Here is a 26,245-nt window from a genome sequence, read left to right as displayed (position 1 = left end):
GGGGGGGGGGGGGGGGGGGTGTCTTTTCTTCAAAATTACTTTGTCGCTAATAGTTTATTGCACATGTATGTATGTGCAGTGCTGTTGATCAATTTAGAAAGCAGTTTGCACATCTGGAGGAAAATGGTGGTAAAAGTGCACCGGCAATTCCTCTTGACAGAAAGCACGTATCCCTCCCAAGGTACATATGATTCTTTCTTCTAAAGGGAATTTTGTGTACGCCTCCATATTAAACTCGTACCTGGGCGAGTGATGGAGCTCATCAACTATCATCCTAAACTCATGCCATTGCAATCCTTCACATTAGTGATAGTTGTAACCGGCCAAGTCCATCGCTAGTAGATATAAGAAATGCTTTCCCTCGAGATTTTAAAAGGTGTTTGGTAGGGAGAAGTTTCCACACCCTTATAAGAAATGCTTCGTTCCCCTCTCCAACCGATGTGGAATCTCACAATCCACCTCCTGGGGGCCCAACATCCTCGCTAGCACATCGCTTGGTGTCTGACTTTGATACCATTTGTAACATCTCAAGTCCACCGCTAGTAGATATTACTTCTTTGAACTTCCTCTCAAGGTTTTAAAACACGTTTGGTAGGGGGAGAGGTTTCCACACCCTTTTTAGGAATGCTTCGTCCCCTTTTCCAACCGACATGGGATCTCAATATAATAGTCTTATTGCAATCATTATTCCAATCATTTTGTACCGTAGTTTGGTGTTTTCTCATTTGAATCTCATTGTTGCAGTATTCTATACGTCTGCACTCAAATAACGTCTTTGCTGCCCAGACTTTCATTGGCACTGAACATTTATACATGCATGTATTTTTCTTCTCACGCTTGGATTAGTCAATCATCTGTCTAGATTTTAGTGGCAGAAGTTTGCTTCTTCCTCTACTGCAATCATTGTTTCGTATTTGGTATCAATTATCATGTATGGCATGGTTGTTTCCTTAGTTTGCTGTACAGACATGGATGACAAATATGCTTGCCTCATATAACCAGGTCAACAGTTGTACACTCGAACCCGGTCTATTCTAAGGACCAACTAAACAACGTACCCGTCCAAGATGGGAAGATCTCCGAACAGGCATACAGCAAGAATTCCAGAGATAGCGAAGGGCGGCTAACAAATATATCAAGAACCATGCAGGCACCACAAAAGATCCCATTTGGTACTTGTGCAACTTTTCTTGTCTCATCGATTTGCAATCCAAAATTATCAAATTTACTGATTCCTCAACTTTAGCAGCCAAGCCTGGAAGAGTGGTTGGACCAGTTATAGCAGATGAGAGCGGAATGCGAGTGAAGGAACCATACGATCCTAGAACGTTGATCAGAGGTGCCATTCTTCCTCCTGCATATCATTACCAGAAACCCTATGCAGCAAATCAAGAAAGATCTGCAGCAGAAACGAAACTGGATATTTCACTAAGGGCCACCAAGCAAGCTTCCCAGTGTGGCATGGCTTCCAAAATAGGAACAGACATAGCCATCAGCATTGACTCGAACCCCTTTTATATGACACGTGCCGGAGTGAACAAGGTCGAACTCAAGGACCAAATATCCATCGACGCTAACTTTCTACAGGCCAAGGCCTCCCAATACAGTGGCATTGGTGCAGCAACCGCCACCGCCACCTCGGTTGCTCACAGAAAGGTCGTTGCCGGTCAGTTTAGCATGACAAAGATGTACTAATAAAAGTGTAAGTTGGCCAGTCATGGATGCTCCGGCATGTAAACCCTCGTTCAGATCAAGAAAGCCATTGGTGATACCAGAAGAACGTTGAGGAGGGGTGGCGATCGGGTCAAGTCGGCTGCTTTGTGTGTAATAGATGGAAGAGAGGTCAGTAGCCTCTCAAGAAAGTAGATTTATCAGGTTATATTAAATGCACAGTTAGCTTGTAATAAGAAACTGTATCTTACAAACAAAGGAGAAAAAAAAAAAAAACATACGCTGTAGGAATCTGTGAGTAGTAACCCCCATTTTCTTGCTTTATCTATACCACCTGAGACAACCTGATAGACATCATCGTCACTTGTCTTGTCTTGTATTTCCTTGTTATCACCTGAGACAGACAAGTTAATAGACATCATCGTCACTTGTCTTGTACTACCTTGTTATCACCTGGGTTAAACTCTTGCTCTCTTAGTACATTTAATAGAGATCGTCATATAAATTAAATCCAAGATATTTACTATATAAACTTTAAAAATAAGAGCTGAATAAGCGGTAAAAAGAAATATTTGAAATCAAAAGCTCTTTTCAGCCCATTATTATATGGGCCACTCAAACAAGCAGCGACGACCCATAAATATAATTGGGCCACATTAAAGGCCCAACGAAGATCTTTTTTTATTTGGGCCAATCCACGATCAAAAGCATTTCGGGTCCATGCCCATGAGCGCCGGGCTTTTCTTTCGACCATTCTCAGCCGTCCATTTTCCGAGATCAGATTTGCTCATTTCCCTTTCCGCGTTCTGTTTTCCCTTTCCAGGAGAATTGGGAAACCAAAAAGCTTCATCAGACATTTCTTGTCGCTGCAAAACTTCGCAACCCTAATTCGAGTTCTGTAGGCTGCTGAACCAGAGAAATCAAAAGGTGAATCCTTTGTTTTTGTTGTTCTTCTTTCAGACAATTTTTTTATTGGAAGTTGTTTCTTATATGATTTTCCCCCTTTCTTGCACACTAATCTCTCTTTCTGTTTTCGTCTTTAATCGGTAGTTTTACACTTGTTCTACTTTCTCCTTCGCTGTTCTCTCTTCGTTGATTTGAATCCTTTTCGCCTGGTGTGTAAGTACGCTGTATTTTTCTTCTTACTTGAAGTTTTTAGTTCTTTTTTATTATTTTTGATTTGTCTGGATCTAGTTGGGGCCTCTGTATGCGTTTTTCTTAGGGTTTTTTTATTTTTTAGAGAACGTGTTCTAGTGACTGGTTACGTTTTCATTTCGGCCGTTTTTTCTTTGAACATAGGGATATTAATGGAGACCGAGATTAATATTAGCAATGGCGGGTCGGGGGAGGATTTTTATGATGTTGACCAGCGGGAGAATGATGCAAAGGTTGCGGAACTGAATCGGAGAATTGAGGTTTTGGAGCGTGAGAAGAAGGAGTTGGTTGAGGAAAATGAAGACATAAAAAATAAGATTAAGAAACTTTCAGCAGAGATTGAGGGGTTAAAGAGTGAAGAGGGGTCGCTGAAAGAACGCTTGAAAGAAACGGAGAGTCAAGTTGAACGTGCTGAAGAGGGTAATAAGGTGTTAGAGTCGGTGGCGGCGAGAGCGTTGGAGCTTGAGACGGAGGTCGCGAGGCTACAGCATGATTTGATATCTACAATGAATGGAGCCGATGAGGCAACTGCTGAAGTTGCGGAGTTGAGGAAAAATTTGGGGGAAAAAGGAGAGAAGGTTGCAGCCCTTGAGGAAGAGTTGGAAGCCCTGAAGAAATCTAAGTTGGAGAGCGAAAAGAAAATCAGAGAATTGGAGAGGAAAGTTGGGGTTTTGGAGGTGAAGGAGATAGAGGAGAAGAGTAAAAAAGTTCGGGTGGAGGAGGAAATGAGAGACAAAATTGAGGAGAAGGAGAGGGAAATCACGGGTTTTAAGAAGATCGTTGAGGATCTGGAATCGTTGCTGAAGAAGAAGGGGCTGGAGTTAGATAAGTGGATGAAGGAGAAATTTAAGGTGGACGAGTCGTTGAAGGACTCGGAGGGGAAATCGAAAACGTTGGAGTTGAGAATGGTTGAGTTGCAGAGGGAAGTAGAGGAAGCACACAAGGTGATCAGTGGAATGAAGGAGAAAGCAGTGAATGCTTTGAATGGTACTGCAGAGGAACTGAAGTCAGCTTTGGGGGAAGGCGCAGGGAAGGAGTTGAACTTAAACTGGCCTATAATTGCAGGTTCCACTGGAGTTGTTGCTGCCACAGTTGCACTGGCCTTTGTTTTGTATGGTAGACATAGATAAATTGGGATATGGAGACTTGACTCAGAAGAACATAGCCAAAAGGGTGGGTAGGGTTCATGAACTACAAATCTGCTCAAGTTTTGTTCCATATGTTTGTTTATTTGGTGTTTTCCTATCCAATAAATACTGGTTGGCGCTAAATTTTGCTTCAAAGTTTTATGGGAAGCTAAGCTAAGTCTTGTTGGTAAACCAATCTTAGTTGATATAGTTTGAGGAATCACTGCACTAAAGTTTAACCCCACTGTTATTGATGGATTATCCAGACAAATCTTCAGCTACACTTGATTTTGAGTTGTTTTTAAGGCAATCTTGCATGGTTGTACCAAAGTTTGGCAAATTATAACTGTCCCATTTTGATTTTCCATTCTCTCAACTGATTTGTAAGCATAGAAGAATTGGTGTGGCTCCATGGTTGATGGAGACAGATCATCAGCGCTCATAAATTCATGAGTGAAATTGGGAGCTAACTCTTCCTCAAAACAATGGCAGAGGTTGAAGTGCAGTGTACGGCGGCATTTGCAAGCTGTTATGTTATGTTGAGATCTGGAAATAATATAAATGCGTTTGCTGCCATTATTTTGCAGTAGCTAACACCATTCATTATATCTTGGTTATTATAAGGATCAAGTTCTTGACAGCTCACTCATGTGTGTGTGTGTGTGTTGCTTCACTCCTCTTCCTCCTACTGCCTCAACTACTTCCCTGCTCTCTCTTTTAAGCCGCTTGTAGCCACAGTGGTTTGGTTGCCCGCTTGGCTGACTGGTCCTGTGCTTCACTTGCGAAGGTTAGGAAGGACTTTGTAGTGCTCAATTTATTGTTCTTAACAATAATTACTGAATTACTGAAAAAGAGAAGGAAAGGACATTGCTTCTTTATTGCTTGGTTGATTCGATTCTACGCATTCTTTCTTTCTCCTACAACAATAGTCTGTTCTCCTTTGATTCTACGCGTTCTAATTCATAGGTTAAGCTTACTCCTAATTTCTCTTGTAATGTTGGTGATAAGATGGAGACTAGAGATTTGTTATTTGGAATGAAGTCTCATAAATTATTTGATGACACTATACACATAGCTGTCGCTATTAAATCGCCATGTGAGAGAAAGAGAGTAAAAAAAGAGGACATTTTTTAATTATGTATTGGTAAGAGCTATATTATAGAGAGACTATTTCAGATAAATCTCTGCGGAGAAGAGAGATTCAAAATTTCAAATGCAAAAGCATGTGATTTCACCTCACCCCTAATGAACCCTCCCTGGAAAATCTGAGCATTATTTGAAACACAATTAAAAGCAGCAAGCAATATGAATAAATGCACCAATAAAACAGCAACTAACCACACACTCCTCCACCTGTAAGAAGTAACTTCACTTCCCTTCAACCCTTTCTATATATTCCCCTTTGTTCCAAACATTCCATCCACCATTACCCTTCTTTTCCATCTCCATAACCCTTCGCTCCCAGCAGAAATACAACAAAAGAAGCCATGAGAACCAAACAAGCTTCTCCTCTCCTTTTCACTCTACTTGCTGGGCTGCTTTCTCAAAGCCTGCTCATCCCTGTACTCTCCACCACCATTGCTGACCAGAAGAGCTACTACTCTCCTCCAGACCCACATGCTGGAACTCCCCCAACAGGTCACACATTCACAAACAAAAACACTTCAGTTTCAGCATAGTAGTAATTAGTAGACTTACAGCATTCTGCATTTTGCATTGCAGGTTCACACAGCAACCCTATACCACCTTCACATGGCTATGGAGGCACACCGCCGCATTATTCCACGCCAACTCCTTCAACACCAACCAAGTCTCCTTCAGGTGGAAGTGGATACTACAACCCTCCATCTGGTGGTAGCACACCAACCACCCCTGTAGATCCAGGAACTCCAAGCACTCCAAGCACTCCAAGCACTCCAAGCACACCAAGCACTCCAAGCACTCCAAGCACACCAAGCACTCCTGGCACTCCCACTACTCCATTTACCTGCAAGTAAGTCACAGTAACTATTTCTATGAAAAAGAAAGCATTCCTCCTTAGGTTTGAAAAATATGTGTTTGTTTTGCAGTTTTTGGCTGAATCACCCAGGAATGATATGGGGAGTACTGGGATGGTGGGGAACGTTAGGAAACTGCTTTGGAGCAACCAATGTCCCAGGATTTGGAACAAATCTCAACTTACTCCAAGCACTTTCAAACACAAGGGCTGATGGGTTTGGGGCTCTTTTAAGAGAAGGCACTGCTTCATACCTCAACTCTCTTGCAAGTAACAGATTCCCCTTCACAACCAAGCAAGTTCAGTCAAGTTTTGTCTCGGCACTTAACTCCAACAGAGCAGCAGCAGATCAGGCCAACATCTTCAAATTAGCCAACGAGGGGAAAATTAAGCTCACAGCCTGAACCCACCCTTTGCCTTGCCAGTTACCACCTTAATAATTAATGTGTGTGTGCCTTAGTAGTTAGTTTGTGACTAGTGAGACAGTGAGACCAATTTATCATTTCATGTTTTCTTTTGTTCTTGTTTGTTGTTCCTATCATCTCTTATGTTCATGTTATTTGAACATAGAGATGCTCAGTCTTTAGTTTCCAAATTCATTGAGAAATCAAGATTTGTTCCAACTAGTTCATTATGATTAATCAGATGTTATTAAAGGGGTCGGGAATTGAAAGTTCGAGTGTTTGTTATCTACATTAATCCATTATTTCCTTATCGTCATTAAGCTTTAAGAAGTTAGCAAAATCCACAAAGTATGCAGATGGCGCATTAATGAGGAAAGATCTACTACATTGAATAAGGCTAACCTATAAATAAACAAACTTGGGTTTCCTTTTGGTTTGAGTCAATGACTGGAGCTTGCTCTTGTGAACAGTATAAATGCTAAATCACAAATATCAACGGTGCAAATAAACATAGAATAAGTGCAGAAAACAAACTCATGAACGAGAGCCGGGAGGAGCCTGCAGTCATTAGGAAGCCTCCAGCGCTCTGAGAAGGTGGGTTGGCGAATTTAAGAACTCCCATCAAACCAACCGCCCTTGATATTTTACCTTGCAATACAGCAGAAATAATAGTAATAGGAAAATAAATCCATACATCTTTAACAATAAGTAAAGTTCTCCATAAATATAGCCTGATAATCTTCTTACAGCTATGGGGATTTGAAATTGATTGTAGATCACAAGCAACAGCCAGAACCACAAAATGGGAGTTGAAAATAACATTTATTCATGTTCTTGCTTCAACTTTCTTAACTGAGCAATGTAAACATAAATACAGAACCATCAACGCCAGCATTACAAAAATTGTTAACAGAAAAAACCATTCTACATACATTTTCTTCTCGTGCGTGTGTTTGGGAGGGTGTGGATTCTAAGAACCTGGATTTTGTTTCAATGTTGATAGAATCATCTCATGTGAGATTCAAACCATGTGAAAATCTTGTCAGACTCCAAGCTAGTCATTTCATGGTATGCAAAGGCAAGATTCAACTCTTCTTGAATGTGATGGGTTAGACTATTATCGGTTAAATTAATCTCACTCCCCTTGAGGGCTTCTTTCCACCGTGTTTCCCGCCCATCTTTGAGCATCTTTCCATTTCCATCTATGAAGCCCTTGGCTTGGAAAAGCTCAAACAACTTACCAGAAACACTCTGGTTGAGTCCCGGGATTCGGTCAGCCAAAAAATGTGGCGACAAACTAAACTCCAAGCATTCAATTTCTGCAACATCAACTCCTTTACTTTTCAAAAACTCCATATTTTCATTGATCTTTTGTTGCCTAAATTGATCTTTCGGCATGTGCACAAACAGAGTAGGTGGGTATCTTTCTGTTACTTCCATTTGTTCATACAACCCTTCAGCAATCATCAAAGTAATACTATTAAACTTCAACTTAGTGGCCAGCACTGAAAGAAAATATCCACCAGAGGAGGCACCTAAACCTACAAGAGGAAGTTTCTTGAGTTTGTTCTTTTTAACCCACCAAAATATTATGCCTTTCACGATCGCTAATTCCTTCCCCAGTGTCCAACATTTTTGAGAGCTTGATATTGTAAGAACTGCAAAATGTCTGCTGAGCGCATGAAGGACAATCAACCGTTCCTCAGGCAGACCGACACAAGAAGGGCATTTGGGAGATTTGTCCCAGAAGTTAATGGCTTTTCCATTGCAGCCATGAGCAAAGAACAAAACTGCCTTTGGTGAATCGGGAATCTGCGATATTATGTCAGTTCCATTCCGAAACTGTATATTTGGATTAAATTGCACAAGAGAATTGAAGCTATCCCACTTTTGCTTTGGAGTTGCCTCAGTTAAAAGATCATGCTGTTGAGACTCCTTGCGAAATAACATCATCCACACAAATAGGATAAGAAAAGCAGACACAATGAGAACTGAGATTGTCTGCTGTTTGTACCAGGCTTTTGATTTGTTTCCATGCTTCACCATACCTGAAGAGAGGAAAACATTGCTTCTTACTAAGATCAATCATGAATAATTTCAATGCTACAATTGACGCGACAAAACTATCCATCGTCTTAGAACCTCTAGTAGATCCTATTCAACCAGTCCATCAAACTGAACTAGTCTACCTCAAAGCCTCACTCTTTCCCAATATCTTACTAAAGCAATCCTTTTAAGTTTTTTGTTAACTCATTTAACTAGTTGAAATCTCTAAATTTAGGACAATACTATCTTACTGAACAGGAGAATTCAGAGACTCGAGAAGGATGATGAAATGTAATTTCATTTCCATACAAGCAAGCCAGGCCTAGAGCTCTTAGGATAACCACATTCATTCTAGCACATCTTTTCTTGACGAAAGCAAAAGGGGATACAATATCTAGAAGGATTGCTCAATTTCTTTCATAGAGACAAGTACAATTAACACATTTAGAAACATTGTCAAAACTGAAAACAATTAATCCAAAGCAATTTGAGGAGCTGATTCTTTGTGATTTAGAAACATCTGAAACCTGGGATTGCACGAAAAGATCGTGAGAACATGAATTTTTCGACGTTAATCAAGAAAATCAGATCAAAATATGAAGAAGAGCAATCCTCCCTTCTCTTCTCTTGTTTATATCCCCTTCTTTCCCAAAAGACGAACACATAATTTCTCGAGTTAGATCGAATAATAGTATAAATTAATTCAACGGCGAGAGTTTTACCTCCAAAATGTCAAAAGGGCGAAAGGGTTCTCAGTTCCAAGCGATTAATCGATGTTGCGGATTCGCCTGCGAGTATAAGCCCTCCAAAAAGCTTTCCTCCACAAACCGCCAAAATAGAAAGGGAATTCCTCGTCTAGTATCTCTCAATTTAAATTCAATTACAGGAAAAAAATAAATAAATAAAATCCTTTTGGGCTCAAGTGAAGTATGGATACCTTTTGGGCTCAAATTAACTGGGCTACCATTTGGGCTCAAATTAACTGGGCTACCATTTGGGCTCAAATTAACTGGGCTACCATTTGGGCTCACTATTTGGGCTTAAGTTAACGAACTACTGTTTTTTTTTTTTTTTTTTTAAATAAAAGCAAGTTCCCCAATCAATCCGACGTAAAAAACGAGTAAAAAGAAACAAAAAATTACACCTTGAGTTGGAGATGACTGTCTGCTTACGTAACAGCAGTTGATGATTAGATCGTCGCCACGTGTACAAGGATCCGAACATGACGTTGACTATCCTGCTATGGCTTGACAAGCCAATATTTTCGCCGACAGGGGATTGGGGGTTTCTGTGTCATGTTATTACCACGTCATCACTTGCCACGTAATCCCCAAATCTCATTAATATTCACGTGGCCTGTCTTAATTGGGTATTCATGAAAGTTAGTGGTTCCTATATTCGTGTAATAAAAAAAAAAAAACAAAAATTTATCATTAAAATTAAATATCAGTTTTTATTATCTAACTTTGTAATTTATAAACCTAACAAATTGTTAATTAGTTTATCAATCTTTGTAAGAAATTTCATTAATTTTAACTATAATTTTCACAATAAAAATTATAATCATAGATGTTTGGTATATTTAATTAGCACAATATAAATATTATAATAGAAAATTACATAAATTATTCTTTATTTTTTTAATCTCATTATTGGGCTTATTATTTTAGATTCATATAAATTCCAAGGATTTAAATATATCATTAATTAGAATTATTAATTGGAGTTTGGATAATATTAGGATATAGTTGTGAGTCTCAAAGAATTAAATATCAATATTGAAATTTTATATCTATTTTTTAATATATCCATATTGAAAATATTAAACTCACATATGTATAATAAAATATCTCTATTTAAATTAAAATATGAATAAAATGATGGTACGGACGAATCATGAATATTAAACATATTCATTATTATTATTTTATTATTATTATTTTTGAAGACTTCTTAAGTAGACTACAAACAATAATACTTATTTTCTATCCAACTTGTGAATATTTTTAATATTTTTCCACGCCGTTTCATGTAATTTACAATTTTAGCCTTTTCAAAGGTGGAGTTGTATCAGTAGGAATGTTCATTTCTTTCACATAAATCCGTCTTCCATTAAAAATAAATAAATAAATGACAGAACAACAAAGAAAAAATCTTCCATTTAATTTTCTATTTTTGTAATGAGTATCATAATATTCAATTTTTTCAGGATAATTTTCATTTTTCTTCTTGAAATTTTCCTACCTTTTAACATTTCTAAGCAGTACTATATGCCTACATTGGACTCATTCAAAAAGTTAAATCGATTTGATACATTTTCCACTGATCCTTATCTATTACCTTATTTAATAACCTTTTTCCTCTCCATTATTGAATTATAATAATTATTGTTATTATTAATAATGTTTTCCAAAATACTTATTTTAACTTCAATTATTTAATCTACTCTAAACACGCAATGAAAAAAATTAATTCGTATATATGTAATTTTTTACTCAAAAAATCATTTTATGATGCTCAAGAGACTACGTGTGACAAGTGACCACGTATATTATAAAGTCAAAAAAATGTCCAGATGTAGAGTCCACATATTTAATAAATTTGAACGTTTTAATTATGATAAATAAAATCAAGAATTTTCAAACTCAATTGGATGATTGAGAATTACGTAGTATTTTTATTCGTCTAGATAATTTTCATGATTATTGTCTCAGACAATTTTTATTCATATTTTTTAAAATTAATGTAATATACATCGAATATATATGTATATATTTTTTTTCAAAATGTTCCATCGCGAAGAATCTATTGGTACAACAAACAATGTCTTCCCTTGCCCGAAATTTATTCTCCTCCTCACACCATTTCTTTAATTGGAACAAAGGGCAATTTAATCATAAGGAGGCATATAAAGCTTGTATTAATGAAGAAAATTAATAAATATATATTTTGAGACAATATTTTATATTCTACCCTTATAATATTTTATATTCTAATTTATAACATTTCAAAATTTTTGAATTATCGGAATATCTTTTGGATAGAAATATGGTAATAAGAAATATAATATAACAACAAAATTTTAAAAATAAAATAATTGAAATCAATGAATCTTTTATAATTTAATAACCTACAATAAACAAAATTAGAGATGTAAATTTAAAAATTAAAATTTTATTTAGGAGTTTAGAATTAAAGTAAACGAAAGGGACCTTGCATCGGCTCCGCCGTTATAGGCGAACGTCATGGGCTGAGGCAGGCGGAAACAGAGAGAGAAAAGAATGTGTCGGTGACAAACGGAGACCCAATGGCAAATCCGCAATTAACTTCGAAACAAAGGGCAATACCTTAAACTTGATCTCATTCCCGCGGCTTCTAACGCGGCATTATCTTTGGATGTTCCCTTTTTTTTTTCTTCGTCGCACCATTTTCCCCCAAATACCTTTATGAATTATTACTCATATAATTCCCAAAAGCACCATTAAAAAAAAAAAAAAAATCAGTATTTTTAAAATAAATAAATAAATGAAATAAAAAGACGTAAAAGACCACTTCGCCATAGCTCTTCGTTTTCGCGGAGTCTCAAACCCGTGACTCTCTCAGTATTGGATTTTCCCCAATTCCCTTTCTCAGTTCTTCTTCTTCTTCTTCTTCTTCTTCTTCCTCCTTGAATGGAGTCCATTCAATATCGCCTCTTCTCTCCATCGCCATCGCTATGAAGTTCTACATCTCCACCACCGGCATTAAGCGGCTCACTATTTCCAACTCTAACTCCAACTCCACCGCCGTCAAGCCTCCCGCGCCGTCGTCCACGGCGCCTCATCGCAGAATCTCCACTCGTTCCGTTTTGCCGCTCCTTCTCACTCTCGCAATTGTTCTCCCCTTCCTCTTCGTTCGGATCGCCTTTCTCGTCCTCGAATCCGCCGCCGATTGTTCTTCCTCTCCTGGTAAGTACATTCAATTGCCGATACATTTTCACCGAATTTCTGATTCTTGAGGAGTTGCAATACTTAATGATTGCTGCGCTCAATCGGTTTTCACCTCTGTTTCGATCGGTTGCAACGATCTCTGTAATCACTTTATCTTGTTGTTATTCATGAATTTTGCAGAGTGTTCTGGATGGAGGTTTTTCAGTCGCGATGACGCATCTCATTCGGTTAGCATTTTTTTCACTTTAATTTCGAATATACCCTAAACAACTCTGAATCCGCCTTTTTCCAATTTTCAACTACATTTTTTTCTTCATTTTCTTTGGCTTTTACTTGATTAGAATTCTTTCATTGCTTAATTTTACGTTTCGTTCTTGTGGTGATTAACTGTGAAAATTAATGGAAACGTTTAATTATGACATTAAACGGATTATACTAATTTTGATCATCTCACTGTCATGAATGTTTTATTTATTTATTTAAATGGAGAATTATATTTTCCAATATGATTTTGAAAAAAAAAAAAGAAAAGAAAAAGTCTCCGTATTGTTTCTGATTGGTTGTCTTTAAAATGTTTCTATAAAAAATATTTACGTTTCTCCAACTACTCTATACTTTTTTCCTTTAAACTTTAAACTCGCATTTATGGTACCATGAAGTTGGATGCTTCTTCTACGTACCTGGATTTTAAAAATATTGAAAATTTGAGTTTAATTTATCTAAAAGTTTAAATTAAATTTTTTTGTGATAAATTGCAGAAGGTACGCGTCTATATGTATATATATTTTGTTTGTATATGTTGAAAATAAATAAAATATTTTAACTTGCGTTGAAATTTTATATAGTCTTTTATGTTATGATATGTTTGGTAACAATAGTACAAAAAAAATTATGATTTAAGGAAATAGAAAATAAGACGATTGGGTTGATAGTGACCGACTTACCCTCGTAAAACCAAACCCATCATTTTCTTAATTGGAATTTTTGTATACTCTAATATTTTCTCCTTTTGTTTTTCTCTCTTAACTTACCCAAATTTCTAACATATATATATATATTATTGAGATGGGTTTTGTTGATAAATTGAGAAAGCTAGGATGGCATTTTGGTCATAAAGCAATGGAAATTAATTCTTCTTCCACAGGCAGCTTTTGGGACATGTGGCTACTTGCTTAGCAATCATTTTTATTTTGGTCCACTTGAAATTATTATTATCTATCTATATATATATATATATACACACACATATTCAATAAACAAAAAGAAAGATATTTCCTCAACCCCTCTATTTGACTATCTTTGATTCCACGTCGCTCTAATTATGATACTCAATAAATGTTGAGAAATATGGATACCCATTTAAGCCAAATCTGAAAAACGTTCATATTTAAATTTTTCTTTCTAATTAGCTCCAGATATTTGGAAATGGAAATATAAGGTTATAAGGTAAATTCAATTGAATACAGAACTGATGGTGTATTTTTCTTTTTCGTCTTGCTTCTATTGTGATTGATGGATAAATGACAGAGACTGAGCGAGGAATTGTCCAGAGCACTTGTGGATTCAAAAGAAGGTGGATCTGTGGGGAGTGAAGATGGAGTGGGATCCTTCAACGAGCTTGTGAATGAGATGATTTCAAAGCGACAGGACATGAGGGCCTTCGCATTAAAGACTAAAGCAATGGTAATGTATCTTTTCGATTTCAGTTTGGATTTACTCACAATCGAAATATGTCAAAACAAATAGGAGAGCAAAGGAAAAACTTAAGAAGAGAGAGCTTTTGGAGACCGCTAGTAGAACAATTTATAACTTCTATAGTAACTTTGAGAGAATTGTTAGTCGACTTAGTAGAACAAGTTTATTAGCTCACAATATCTTCCGTACGCTATCGAACAAAAGGTCAAATGTACAGAAGTTTAGTATAATTATTAGTAGCCTTAGTAGAATAAGTTTATTAGTTCACAATATCTTCTATGGAGCGTGAATAAAAGATCAAATTTATCCGAAAAAGTAATTTTAGGAGAATGATGAATAGATTTAGTAAAACAAGTTTATTAGCTCACAATATCTTTGGTGCAGCTATACGCTATGGAACAAAAGGTCAAATCTGCCAGAAAGCGTGAATCTGTGTATTGGTATTTAGCATCACATGGTGTTCCAAAGGGCCTGCATTGTCTTTGTCTCAAACTGGCTGAAGAGTATGCTGTAAATGCCAAAGCTCGAGCTCGTTTGCCACAGCCTGAATATATTTCCCACCTTACTGACCCCTTCTTCCATCATCTTGTTCTCTTGACTGACAATGTCCTCGCCGCCTCTGTTGTCATCTCCTCTGCCATTCGACACTCAGCCGCCCCTCAGAAGTTGGTGTTTCACATTATCACCGATAAGAAAACATACACCCCAATGCACGCGTGGTTTGCAATCAATTCAATTGATTCGGTTGTTGTGGAAGTTAAGGGACTTCACCAATTCGATTGGTCTGAGGAAGTCAACAACAGGGTTAAAGATATGTTGGAGATTCATCGCTTGATATGGAAGCGTCACTATAACGATTTCAAAGATGGAAAAGAAAACAGAGAATTAGATGTTCTAAGCTCAAGCAGCCTCTCCCTCTTGAATCACCTTCGTATTTATGTTCCCGAGGTAATCCTTCTTGTTATCATTTATTTCTCTTGAACTGAAATTCTAATAATGATGATTTAAAACTATTAATGTGTCTCATTCAGCTGTTTCCAGATCTGAATAAGATCGTTTTCCTGGACGATGACATTGTGGTGCAACATGATATGTCCTCTTTGTGGGAGTTGGACCTTGGTGGGAATGTTGTTGGTGCTGTCGTTGATTCTTGGTGTGGAGATGGTTGTTGTCCAGGAAGGAAATACAGCCACTACCTGAACTTCTCCCATCCTTTGATATTGTCCAACTTCGATCCCGATCGATGTGCGTGGCTCTACGGCATGAATGTTTTCGATCTTGAAGCTTGGAGAAGGAGCAACATTACCTCCACATATCATCAATGGTTGAAACATGTTAGTTCCCTTTCTTATTCCACCAAAGCTATAAACGTGCATAAAACTTCCATTGACGTCCACTGCCACTATTTTACAGAATCTCAATTCTGGATTGGCACTGTGGCGTCCAGGGGAACTTCCTCCATCCATGATGGCTTTTGAGGGACATATGCAGCCCATAGATCCATCATGGCATGTGGCTGGATTAGGTGAAAGACCCCCACAACTTTTAAGCAAAGAGGTCCTGGAAGATGCTGCTGTCATACACTTCAGCGGCCCTGCGAAGCCGTGGCTTGAGATTGGGTCTCCAGAGGTACGGAACTTGTGGAATAAACATGTAAATTTCTCAAACAAGTTTATTAAGAGATGCAGAATAATGGAGTGAGGAGAACGAAGTTGTCTATCACTCTAGCTAAACTATATTCATTTTGGGATTAGATACCAGATGAAGAAATATATATATATGGTCCGAGATAAGAGGGAAGAAGGTTTTGCCTTCAGTCTCTACTCGGACTAATCTCTACAAAAATATGATATTGGTTATATATTATAATGTCCATACACTATTACTAGGTAATAGATGAAGGTAGCCAATGCAATATTATTCAATAGAATCAGAGTTTTACAACCTTGAAGGTATATTGTGATCATTGATGTAACTATCTACAACGTTGTATATTAATTTCATATCTTAATCAAATACCTTATTCTAGATGCTAATTGCTGTTGTATTAACTTTAATTTATGTGCTAAATATTGGCATCATCCTTTCCCTCATTTTCCTCTTAAACACAACTATGTTGTATTGTTCATGTTGTGATGATGTGAAAGGCAGGCACCCACTGACGCTGAGTGGAAGAATGAGCTGGTTTATTGCGAAACAACCTTGCAAATGTTATTTCTTTTTATGTTTTGTTGGTTTGCTGTAGTCTTTAGAGCACATTTGGGCATAGTCTTTTGTCCGTAGTACCCAGCCTGATTTTGAGAGCATTTTGGATATGGCAAAGTGAAAAGGACACACTGTTAGTGGTTTTCTGTTAGTACAGAGAGATGGGGCCATGGATGGTGCAAGTGGAGTAAGATTAGGATATGGTGAAATAGATCTATGGATCAAGTAAGTTATATTGTTCATTTTAATGTTTGCCATGACATACACATAGAACCTCTAGCTACCTAGAATAGATATAAGTTGGCTAGAGTCCCAATCAAATGAATATACATGCACGAGCGACATATATAATCGAACAAAACTTAATTTCGCATGAGTTGCATTCGATCGACAAAAGAGAACCTCAGGAAGGAAAATCTCGATCATATGAATCGCTTTGTTTATTTTTCCAATTTTAAGGTCTTATTTCTATTTCTAATTGTAATTTAATTTAGAATTAGAAATAATACCTCAAAATTGAAAAATAGAGTTTTTATCTGACAAATAATTCAATAAAAACACACTAATGCAGTTGTTTATTACTATTTAAAGAAAAACCCAAAAGCAAAATAACATGTCGTTTCATTGGTTGTACACCTTGACTTTCCGGCTTATAAATGAAGTCCGATGTCGACCGCGTTCCAAAGAAAACGACGTCAAGTGGATGGCTTGAGAAGACCGACATGTCGTATTCTACTTTCTCTCAGGATCGAATCTTTGGATTAATTATGGAAGCTCATTCCTTTTTCAATCACTATCTAATTAGAGAAGCATTCACCTCAGAATTTCAACAAAAATAAATGTAAATTCCAAAAATACAAATATATTGATTTTTATTGGCAAAATGAATTAAATTCTACGTTTTATTTTTTAAAAATAAAATACTTTGTTTGCAATTATTTTCACTCAAAATTAAAAGTAATTAAGAACATATTAAGTAAAATAATAATGAGTTAACTAATAATGCCACTGCTATAATATCATTAATTATAGAAGAATATATTAAAAATCAATATCAAAAACCTCAAGAGTAAAGATGACCAAAACGAAGATTATTTCAAGTTTCTCTTTATGGTTGGTTCTATTAATGAATTTATGTTGATCCAAACTCTTTTTTAGCATCTAGAATCAATGTGTTAGCTTCAAGGAGTCTATTTCACCAACACCTCTATTCTTTCATAGGGATTTCATCGATGCTAACCAAGGAAGAAGCTTGTTTTTTGTTTTAACTACATTGAAGGGGTGGTTTTGCATAAGGGCTGGGCAAGATGAATTTGTAGAGTAAGGAAGAAGAAGAAACACGAACCACGTGGGGGTTTTCACATCCCCTACCAACGATTAAGGTACTTTTGAAATTTTGTGAAAAAGTCGAGGGTATTAATGCAATCTTTTAAAGTTCTGAGGTATTACTATGATGAGATACAAAGCTCGACCTATTTACTATGTCTAACATTGAATAATCATGATTCTATTAGAATATCAAAAAGTAAGAATAAGATTGAAAACCTCAAGAAGTGATAAAGGTGAAAGGAAGGTATATATCTACAAACCTTTCTATGGATATATGCAAGTTGGAAAGGTTAAAAAGCATGGAAAGGAATGCAAGGAACAGTCCCTTATATATTGACTAATTTCCTTCCAAGTTTTTGGCTTTTGCTTGTTGTGTGGGTAAAGAACATCATTGGGAACAGACATTCTTTACCTTGCTTAATTATTCAACTTCAGATATATTGGACTAGCTTATATACCCAAACTTCTCCTCCATTCATTTCATCATCTTAAAAGAACTAGCATAATCCAAAGTTTGATTGGCAGCTGAAAACAAGGAAGAATTAGTTTGTCAGACATGGGTGTTCTTGGAGCTGTTGCTAAACATTTGGATTCTATAATTGGGTACTAATCTTTTGGGGGGAAATCCCAAATATTTGGTTGTTTAAGCTTATTATCTCAATTCTGCCTTAGTGGGTTATGATTTCCTTGCTTAACCAGTTTCAACTTTTCCTTGATCCAGGCCTGGAGTAATGCTTCTTTTTCCTTTGTAAGTGCACATAACTCATTTTCATTACATCTTACATACCTCTCTCTTTCTCTTCTCTTTCCTAGTTCCAAGGCATGATTCATGCAGAAATGAATGAACAGATATGCATCAATAAGGGCAATTGAGAGCCCTTCAAGTCTTGACGACCAGCAATGGCTGACTTATTGGGTTATATACTCCTTCATAACCCTCTTTGAACTAACATTTTGGAAAATCCTGGCTTGGTATAGTTCTTCTACTCATAATCAAAACTGTTCTTTGAGGCTCTTCTTTCTCTTCAAGTTTGCATTTTAAAGGCTATGGAATGGCACGCAGGATTCCACTTTGGGGATACCTTAAGCTCCTGGCTTGTTTATGGTTGGTTCTACCAATTTTCAATGGGGCAGCTTACATCTACGAGAATGTAGTGAGGAAGTACATTAAGATTGGAACTTACGTGAACCCAAACTATCCAGAGAATCAAAAGAAAGTGCTCCAGATGATGACTTTGGATTCTAGGAAATCAGTGGAGCGTTACATTGATAGATATGGACCTGATGCTTTCGAACGAGTAGTCAAAGCCGTAAGCTGATTCTATCCATCCAAATCTAGCTACCGTACATACGGATATCTATGATGCTAATTCTGTAAATACTTGATTTTGTAGGCTGAAAGAGAAGCAAGGAGACACTGAGGAGAATCCTAATATGATGAAGTCAAAGAATTGTGGACACTTTAATTTATAAGGCTGGAGCAATACTTGGGTTCTGCTAGCAGTACGATTTCATGTTGCATACTTGTATTTTATGTATTCTGCACAAGAAGGAAAAAATTTGAAGGGTGTTTCTATATATATATATATTTTTCCTGTGGACAATAGCTGTGAAGAAAAGAGTTTCTACCAAAGAATAATGTTCTTATAAATTCCTGGCAATCGATTGAGACAACTAAATCCTATACTCTTTTTCCTGCAAATTCGATTTGAATAAGGAAGCAGACATGATACGAAGAAACCAGTTAAAGCGGCTAACAATGCTCTCAACCAAACAAGAAAAACAGATCAAGAACAAAAAGTTTGAGCACTCCTTACAAATCATTCTAAGGAAAAAAAAAAAAAAAAAATGATACACAGAACAAATATCATAACATGCATGCTGCAATTCCATAAGCCAGAGCAGACAACTGAATCAGAACCAAATTTATAAGCGCTTCTATACAATTAACTTTGAAAGAGACTTACAGCTTGTCCTCGAATTCAGAAAATGGGATCATTTGCTCCTTCAATCCCGTTCTCTTGCGGGTATCTGTAACTAGCTTAAATCTCACTAACTTAAAATATAGCGCAGCTCACTCGTTAGCTTAAATCGCATTGTTTAAACATAACAGATAATCATAACTTAAACGAGATTACTTTAATTACGCTTCACGATGATTCTTCCAATTGTTTAATCCATCGGAAACTAGAAACATCCAAACCAGATCTCGAAATAATTTATCAAACACAAACGATTGAGAAAACGGATTTAGCAAGGACAGAACCTAGAAGAAAGCGGTAGTGGAAGAACATAAACAAATTCAGCAGACAAAGAATGCTTACAAGAAAGAAGAACCTGGGAGACGATGAAAGGAGAGCAATGGAAAAGAATATTCCTTGAGCCTCCACAAAAGCAGAGCACGAGCGAGGAAATTCCATTTCTTTTCGTAAAACTAACCCTCCTTAAAATGTTTTTTTTTTCTTTGCACAAATGTGTTGCGAAATTGTCTATAACTTTGTTTTCTTGCGATTAGATTAGGTATTGTATAGGTGTTGTCGGCTTTAGCTCAGCTTCACAGTTTCAAAATACGTATATATTAGAAAGAGGTCTTCACACCACTTATAAAGAATGTTTCACACTGGCACATCTCCATACCATTTGTAACAGTTCAAGCTCACTTAGTAGTACTGGCACATCACACCACTTATAAGAAATGTTTCACACTAGCACATCTCCATACCATTTGTAACAGTTCAAGCTCACCTAGTAGCACTGGCACATCACACCACTTATAAGGAATGTTTCACACTGGCACATCTCCATACCATTTGTAACAGTTCAAGCTCACCTAGTAGCACTGGCACATCACACCACTTATAAGGAATGTTTCACACTGGCACATCTCCATACCATTTGTAACAGTTCAAGCTCACCTAGCAGATATTGTCTGTTTTAGCCCGTTACATAGTGTAAGCCTCACGATTTTAAAACGTGCGGTAAAGGCCTAGAACCCTACCCGGCCCTTCAAAAAGTCTATCTTTGCTCCTCTTGTATATTCGATGTCTCTATCTTGCTTATGTCTTAACTTGTCTTCAACGTCCACTCCGTGTGATGTGTTAGATGATGCAGCACCATTCTCCTCGGTCGCATCATGGCGCTTGTTTAGGCTTTTGTATGGCCGGATGAGCGCCACTTGAGGGTCACTGTTTCTCTTGTCGCAACATGAAGGTCATAATTTCCACACCCTTATAAGGAACAACCAATCGATGTAGAATTTCACAAAATGTTTGATTCCAATTGAGTTATATTCACGTTCATATGGGGAAGGATTAAACATTATACATTAGAGTTTGTATAAACCAATTGATGTTGGATGGCGAGAGAAAATAAGAGTAAAATTCAGTTTTTTATTTTTTTTTATTTTTTTCATTTTTGGTTTTTTGACTTCAAAAAAATAACTTCTCACCCTAAAAATAAGATTCTATTACCAACAGAAGTGAAAGCCTTAGTGATCTGTGAACCCCTAATTACCAAATACTAAAGCCCCTTTAATTTGACTTAGTGATCTGTGAACCCCTAATTACCAAATACTAAAGCCCCTTTAATTTGAAACAACAGAAACAAGTACTAATTAACCAAGTTCTATTAAGAATTAACAAGTAATAAGTCTAAAATTGTGTCCAAAGATATATAATAGGAACTTGTCGTCATCATCAACATTTATTGTGACGTAGATATATCAATACTGAAATACGCCCATTTGGATGGTCTCCCAACTGATAGCAGCAACAATAAGATCACTTTCCCCCATAATTGCTAAGCTTCATGTGAAACTAGGGGCCCCTGAACTTCGCGTAGGGACAATGCCTCTTGGCCTGCTGGTATTATTCTTCAAATTAAAGTTCTAGACAGGCCAGTAACTAGAAAAGCTCATAAAGGAAATGATCAAAAATCCTTTTAAGTTAAATGAAAAGGCAACATTTGTTTAAATGTAGCATATGCAACATATGCAGACTTCATGATTTGGTTCTTATGGATCTAACATATAGATTCGATCTTTTGACCTCTTAAGTGAACGACCGACAATATTCAACTGACAAGGATGGTACGATTGAAACGAGGAAGCAGACTTATGGAGTTAAAGGCAGGGCTAACGATTCTCTCATCCATCCAAGAACAACAGAAGAATACACAAATGTTTGAGCATAATTTCCAAGGCATATATCTATATCTATATATATATATATATATAACATGTGTGGAAGAGAGAGAGAAGGAAAAGGCAGGGAATGTATAAATGAATACTAACTCATTTGCTTTTCGAGAAAGATCTGCTGCCTGGACTAGTCCTTTCCCTTTTAAACAAGGCTGTCAGGTTCCCGAAGCAATTGCAGAAATGATTCATCTGTAAACGATTAATGCGACCAAAATGGGGAAGTTTCAGATACGATGATTGATTGTTAATATCACTGACTAGCTAGCAAAGAGTGAGAGAGGGTTTGTGGTGCACCTTCAAGCTCCTTGTGTGCATAAGTTCATTGTTGATATCCTCCAACCTTCTTATTATTTGCCGAAACGTGGGTCTTTTATGTGGCTTCTCTTCCCAACATTCCTCGATTAGCCTGTACACAAACTGACTCCGACAATCATTAACAAGTATAGCGTACTTTATTATGAGCCAACTTGAAACGAAAAATTTCCAAAATAGTACATGCCAATATATTTAATATGCAGGAAAATATTATGTAAACGAGAGGGGGGGAAAAACTGTACTCCTTCACTCCATCTGCATAACGCTTAGTTGGAGCCATAAATGGTGGGCGTTCACCAGCTATATAAGCTTTAGGTACTTCGTTTTCTGGCTTTGTTGGAAAAGGTGGATTGCCTTCTATCATCTACAATGATCCCATGAAATTTTCAGGCATCAATATTATCAATGAATTATAAATCCAAAAGGCTAAAATCTCATGAATATTAAACACAGCATTAGAGCAAAGATTCTTTATAGGAGGATCAAGAAGAATTAAGATGAACCAGACCACAAGTGGAACACTGGCACATATAAGAGAATGATTATTTAGAGAGATTTCACCTCTTGCAAGATCAAGGCAAATGAAAATACATCCACTTTCGTATCGTATTCTTCATCTTTATAAACCTCAGGCGCCACATATCGCCCTGTACAACAGAAATGGAAACTTCCATAAAAGGGTATAATTAACACACGCACGCGCATTCATACATAAGACTTGAACATTGTGTAAATACACGACAACAACTGCATAACATATCAAGAGAAAAGTAACACTAGTTTTAGTCAAAGCATAAACATACATGAAGTATCGTGACATGCCACAGCCACAGGTCTGTCTTCTTTGACCCTATTTGACAATTTCAGAAGTTTGCTAACTCCAAAGTCTGCAACTTTCAGGTGCATAGAATCATCCCGCAGTATGTTTCTGTTGTCTTACTCATAAACAAATAAGCAACCTTCAAAGTTCAAATTATTCAGCAATTGATAACTTACATCTCGTGTCATACTATTTAGCAATTGATAATTTACGACTCATGCCAATGGAAGCCTAACGCTTTAAGTACACCGATGAAAAAAATATTGAACACTTAAATCTATTGTTGAAGTTAATTATAGTTGTACAGTCTAAACCGTCTTCAAGAGTTTATATTATTGTATCAGTTTACATGATAGTTACCGATTAATCCAAACAAATAGCGCTTCATAAAGGATACAATGATTATTAGATATCAACAGAAATAGTTGCATGAAATCTCAGAGTGCCTGCATCAGAAGATGCTTTTACTCTTTTTCTTCACCGTCTTGAAGAAGCTATAAACAAAAGGAATTCAGGCATGGTAATTTCAATTTGGATCCTGTCATTTCTGATGCCTGTTATATTGGCACAAAGCTCTACTATGCATCGGCACATGACATGTTCTACTTAATCATTTCCAATCTGTTTTTTCCTACAACTATTTCTAAAGATAAAATGGTAAGGGAGAAGAGACAAAAACATACGAAGGTTCAAGATCGCGATGAATTATTGCTTCAGGTTTATGCTCATGTAAATAATTCATTCCCCTGTAAAACATGTTTGAATTATGTTAGCAAAACTACGACGTAATAGAAATAGAACAAACAAACCCATAACACAGTTTGGGTAGAAGAAATCTAGACCAAGGTCGATAAAATTTTTTCAGTTATATCCAATTCAAACAAAAGAATTCGTCCAACACTATATAGAATTTGAACTGATTACAAAATGCAATCTATCTAATGTCATTCTTTTGTAAGCAGAGATTCTCTTCTGTGCAAATCTTTATGTGCACCTTCTATCTCATGTACACCTTCCATCAATCATGGGCATTTTTAGTTATTTTTTTGTTGAAATCACTATCCAAATTTTTGTTCCAGTAAGAAACTGCACTTTCATTATGAAAAATGAAATTCTTAGTGAAAGGATATATGAGGGAATATAAGAAACAATCTCCAACAAAAATTTCAACCATAACTACAAAAAGGAACTTCAATCTAAAAGAACAAGACCAAGATCATAATTAGAAAAAGACTTTGTGACGACGCCCACAAGGAGACATTAAACCTAGCCACCTCACAAACCTCCTCACCTGATCTCTTGACCTCTCTAATGAAAAAGTGATCTCCTCTGAAATTCCAAGTAAATATATGTATATGTCATTACATTATTCATGATGAAGCCATCTTAAGTAGCCATCACATCAAGATAATCTAATTTCAGAACTATGTGAAGACACACCTTAAATGCAAGGATCAATATGAGCTCTTGGCAACGTGAGTGATATGAAGTAATACTATAATTTCAGAACTATGTGAAGACACACCTTAAATGCAAGGATCAATATGAGCTCTTGGCAACGTGAGTGATATGAAGTAATACTAGCACATACCGTCATACTTCTTCAAATTTGTTTTTTACTATAATAATTGATCAATTAAAGATTTTCCAGACCAAAAAAAACCTTTCAAACAAGTTTAAGGAGCATAAAACTGAATTGACCTAGCAATGTCAAGAGCAAACTTAACAACTGTTGCTAGCTTCAAGGAACCTTTCCGTTTCAAGTATGCATGAAGGTCTCCCTGGAAAAAAAAATTATAACAAAAAATAATTCAGTGATATATGAAATGTGCAAGCATTGCCAAAATTCAATAAAATGTGGTATTGAGAGAGGAAGTATAAAAAATTTGGATCTGAGACACCAAGATGATGAAACCAAAACACTTCTTTCCTACTCAAATAGACCATCATCTTCATTTATTCTTTCTCCTCATCCACTATACCGAGACCAATTTCAACGTTGACATCAACTTTTACATTATTGAAAGATTTCAACATATCAAGGCAACTGCTCCACTTGAATCTTACAAAATGGTACTCTAAAGGAATGTTGCTCAGCAGATTTTCTAAGAAACAGTTTGAAAGAAAACATATTGTGCTAAACAAAATCATTAAGAATGTAAACAGATCACATTTCGATCATAACATTAATGTATTTACAAACTGAAACATGCAATCTTAAAGTTTTATGACAGCTATCTATTTCACCATGTTGATTTGTCACTTAAGCGTTTTAAACGACAAGGTTTGAAGGAATACAGTGATTTACTATTGCAAATTTCTCCAAAGAAGAATGTGGTCAAATTTCCTTCATGTAATAAAGTTGTAAAATAGGACAGACCTGTGGCAAATACTCCATGACAATCATCATTGGACTACTTTGTGTTACAGCTCCCAAAAATTGGACAACGTTAGGATGCCGTATCTTTTGAAGTAAAGCAAGTTCATCCCTGAATGCCTTCCTGTAACATTAGAACTTTACTATAAAATAGATACCAAGAGGTTAAAGTTTCATTTCAATATCTGATGCAAAGGGCACCATGAGATACTGTGAGGAACTAATGAGTCCACCTCCAATATTGATGAGTTAGTGGAAGTATGATAAACATAAGAAACAGAAACACTGAATTCATAAAACCAAACTTACACTTTATCCTCATCAGTGAAAACTTCCTCTCCTAGTGTTTTCACAGCAACTTCAATTCCCCGCCATGATGCAATGCAGAAAGTTCCCTGTGTAATCAAATTTAAATGGATTCAGAGGACTGGCAAAAGTGAAGTCAATTGATTTCTTATTTCTTGATATATAAATAAATTGACGTCCAAATTCAAATTCACTACGTACATATCAGCAGGGTTCTGTATTAAGCAATAATTAGAATAAACTGGCTATATCCTTCAATTTTTTCTTCGAACTGTAAGAGATTTCATCAATGTGCAGAAGCAAAAGTCAAACCACAAGTATGAGAATCGTAAGCTAGATAATATTGACATAGTTTTAATTGATATCCAAGCATGGAGGCTTTCTAATCTTAGCAAGCGAAGACATTGCCACCGTGCTTAGGCCTGGAGTGAGAATGTAATCATTGTGTTATGCATGCTGGATTAGGAAGTGGTTGAAATTCTTTTAGTCTTACAAAGTTCAGGCTCCTAAAGGATGAATCCAAAAATTGGCTGAAACTGTTTCAGATTTTCTGTTTCGCACATCCTAATTTACAATCAAACAGCCAATTCATTTAGAGTTTTCTCAATCTTATCTAAACTATGGAATTTGCTATGATATCAATATACAAAAAAAAAAAAAAAAAAAAAAAAA

General features: G+C 36.4%; 7 protein-coding genes and 2 long non-coding RNA genes across 14 annotated transcripts in view; 5 read left to right on the top strand and 4 right to left on the bottom strand.

The window, feature by feature from the left end:
• Positions 1-2,109, top strand: part of LOC111451015 (mitogen-activated protein kinase 20-like) — a 6,147-nt gene extending 4,038 nt beyond the window's left edge. The window contains exons 8-10 of one of the 2 annotated variants that reach the window (XM_023091242.1): positions 80-181; positions 1,003-1,172; positions 1,250-2,109. In XM_023091242.1, coding sequence (XP_022947010.1) covers positions 80-181; positions 1,003-1,172; positions 1,250-1,695 — 718 coding nt within the window. In that variant the 3' untranslated portion in view covers positions 1,696-2,109. Of the gene's footprint in view, positions 1-79; positions 182-1,002; positions 1,173-1,246 lie in introns of both variants that reach the window. The other variant, XM_023091241.1, reaches the window with a different exon arrangement.
• Positions 2,110-2,457: 348 nt separating this feature from the next.
• On the top strand, positions 2,458-4,316 carry LOC111451017 (peroxisomal and mitochondrial division factor 2-like). Of its 2 annotated transcripts, XM_023091246.1 has the most exons (3): positions 2,483-2,598; positions 2,722-2,790; positions 2,971-4,316. In XM_023091246.1, exon 3 carries the CDS (start codon positions 2,979-2,981, stop codon positions 3,954-3,956), a length of 978 nt encoding a protein of 325 aa, XP_022947014.1. In that variant the 5' UTR covers positions 2,483-2,598; positions 2,722-2,790; positions 2,971-2,978; the 3' UTR covers positions 3,957-4,316. The 2 variants fall into 2 exon arrangements, with proteins under 2 accessions (XP_022947013.1, XP_022947014.1); XM_023091245.1 differs by lacking the exon at positions 2,722-2,790 and having other exon boundaries at positions 2,458-2,598.
• Positions 4,317-5,188: 872 nt separating this feature from the next.
• On the top strand, positions 5,189-6,638 carry LOC111451018 (protodermal factor 1-like). The gene is made up of 3 exons (XM_023091247.1): positions 5,189-5,591; positions 5,676-5,946; positions 6,023-6,638. The coding sequence occupies exons 1-3, from the start codon at positions 5,441-5,443 to the stop codon at positions 6,351-6,353; spliced, it is 753 nt and encodes a 250-aa protein (XP_022947015.1). The 5' UTR covers positions 5,189-5,440; the 3' UTR covers positions 6,354-6,638.
• Positions 6,639-7,080: 442 nt separating this feature from the next.
• LOC111451016 lies at positions 7,081-9,256 on the bottom strand. The gene is made up of 2 exons (XM_023091244.1): positions 9,122-9,256; positions 7,081-8,401 (listed from the first exon to the last, which is right to left on the bottom strand). Exon 2 carries the CDS (start codon positions 8,397-8,399, stop codon positions 7,359-7,361), a length of 1,041 nt encoding a protein of 346 aa, XP_022947012.1. The 5' UTR covers positions 8,400-8,401; positions 9,122-9,256; the 3' UTR covers positions 7,081-7,358.
• A 2,667-nt stretch (positions 9,257-11,923) lies between these two features.
• Positions 11,924-16,059, top strand: LOC111451140 (probable galacturonosyltransferase 15). Its single transcript, XM_023091427.1, has 6 exons — positions 11,924-12,346; positions 12,509-12,555; positions 13,856-14,011; positions 14,408-14,971; positions 15,055-15,357; positions 15,437-16,059. The coding sequence occupies exons 1-6, from the start codon at positions 12,115-12,117 to the stop codon at positions 15,722-15,724; spliced, it is 1,590 nt and encodes a 529-aa protein (XP_022947195.1). The 5' UTR covers positions 11,924-12,114; the 3' UTR covers positions 15,725-16,059.
• A 721-nt stretch (positions 16,060-16,780) lies between these two features.
• Positions 16,781-17,973, bottom strand: LOC111451144. Its single transcript, XR_002711934.1, has 2 exons — positions 17,818-17,973; positions 16,781-17,025 (listed from the first exon to the last, which is right to left on the bottom strand). It is a non-coding gene; the product is annotated as an uncharacterized LOC111451144 (long non-coding RNA).
• Positions 17,974-18,002: 29 nt separating this feature from the next.
• Positions 18,003-19,150, top strand: LOC111451142 (HVA22-like protein f). The gene is made up of 5 exons (XM_023091433.1): positions 18,003-18,160; positions 18,279-18,305; positions 18,407-18,529; positions 18,621-18,867; positions 18,952-19,150. The coding sequence occupies exons 1-5, from the start codon at positions 18,114-18,116 to the stop codon at positions 18,976-18,978; spliced, it is 471 nt and encodes a 156-aa protein (XP_022947201.1). The 5' UTR covers positions 18,003-18,113; the 3' UTR covers positions 18,979-19,150.
• Positions 19,150-19,961, bottom strand: LOC111451143. The gene is made up of 2 exons (XR_002711933.1): positions 19,882-19,961; positions 19,150-19,744 (listed from the first exon to the last, which is right to left on the bottom strand). It is a non-coding gene; the product is annotated as an uncharacterized LOC111451143 (long non-coding RNA).
• Positions 19,962-21,119: 1,158 nt separating this feature from the next.
• LOC111451141 (integrin-linked protein kinase 1) overlaps positions 21,120-26,245 on the bottom strand; it is a 7,182-nt gene continuing 2,056 nt past the window's right edge. Inside the window, exons 4-13 of one of the 4 annotated variants that reach the window (XM_023091429.1) lie at positions 25,577-25,662; positions 25,271-25,391; positions 24,592-24,671; positions 23,574-23,636; positions 22,874-22,998; positions 22,632-22,717; positions 22,313-22,434; positions 22,050-22,161; positions 21,849-21,944; positions 21,120-21,414 (exon numbers count right to left, since the gene is read on the bottom strand). In XM_023091429.1, coding sequence (XP_022947197.1) covers positions 21,849-21,944; positions 22,050-22,161; positions 22,313-22,434; positions 22,632-22,717; positions 22,874-22,998; positions 23,574-23,636; positions 24,592-24,671; positions 25,271-25,391; positions 25,577-25,662 — 891 coding nt within the window. In that variant the 3' untranslated portion in view covers positions 21,120-21,414. Of the gene's footprint in view, positions 21,444-21,848; positions 21,945-22,049; positions 22,173-22,312; positions 22,435-22,631; positions 22,718-22,873; positions 22,999-23,573; positions 23,637-24,591; positions 24,672-25,270; positions 25,392-25,576; positions 25,663-26,245 lie in introns of those variants that run through there. The other 3 variants (XM_023091431.1, XM_023091430.1, XM_023091432.1) reach the window with 3 other exon arrangements.

This window comes from Cucurbita moschata, unplaced genomic scaffold, assembly GCF_002738365.1.
Source record: "Cucurbita moschata cultivar Rifu unplaced genomic scaffold, Cmos_1.0 Cmo_Scf00013, whole genome shotgun sequence".
Lineage (NCBI taxonomy): Eukaryota > Viridiplantae > Streptophyta > Magnoliopsida > Cucurbitales > Cucurbitaceae > Cucurbita > Cucurbita moschata.
This window is presented reverse-complemented; position numbering and strand designations above follow the sequence as displayed.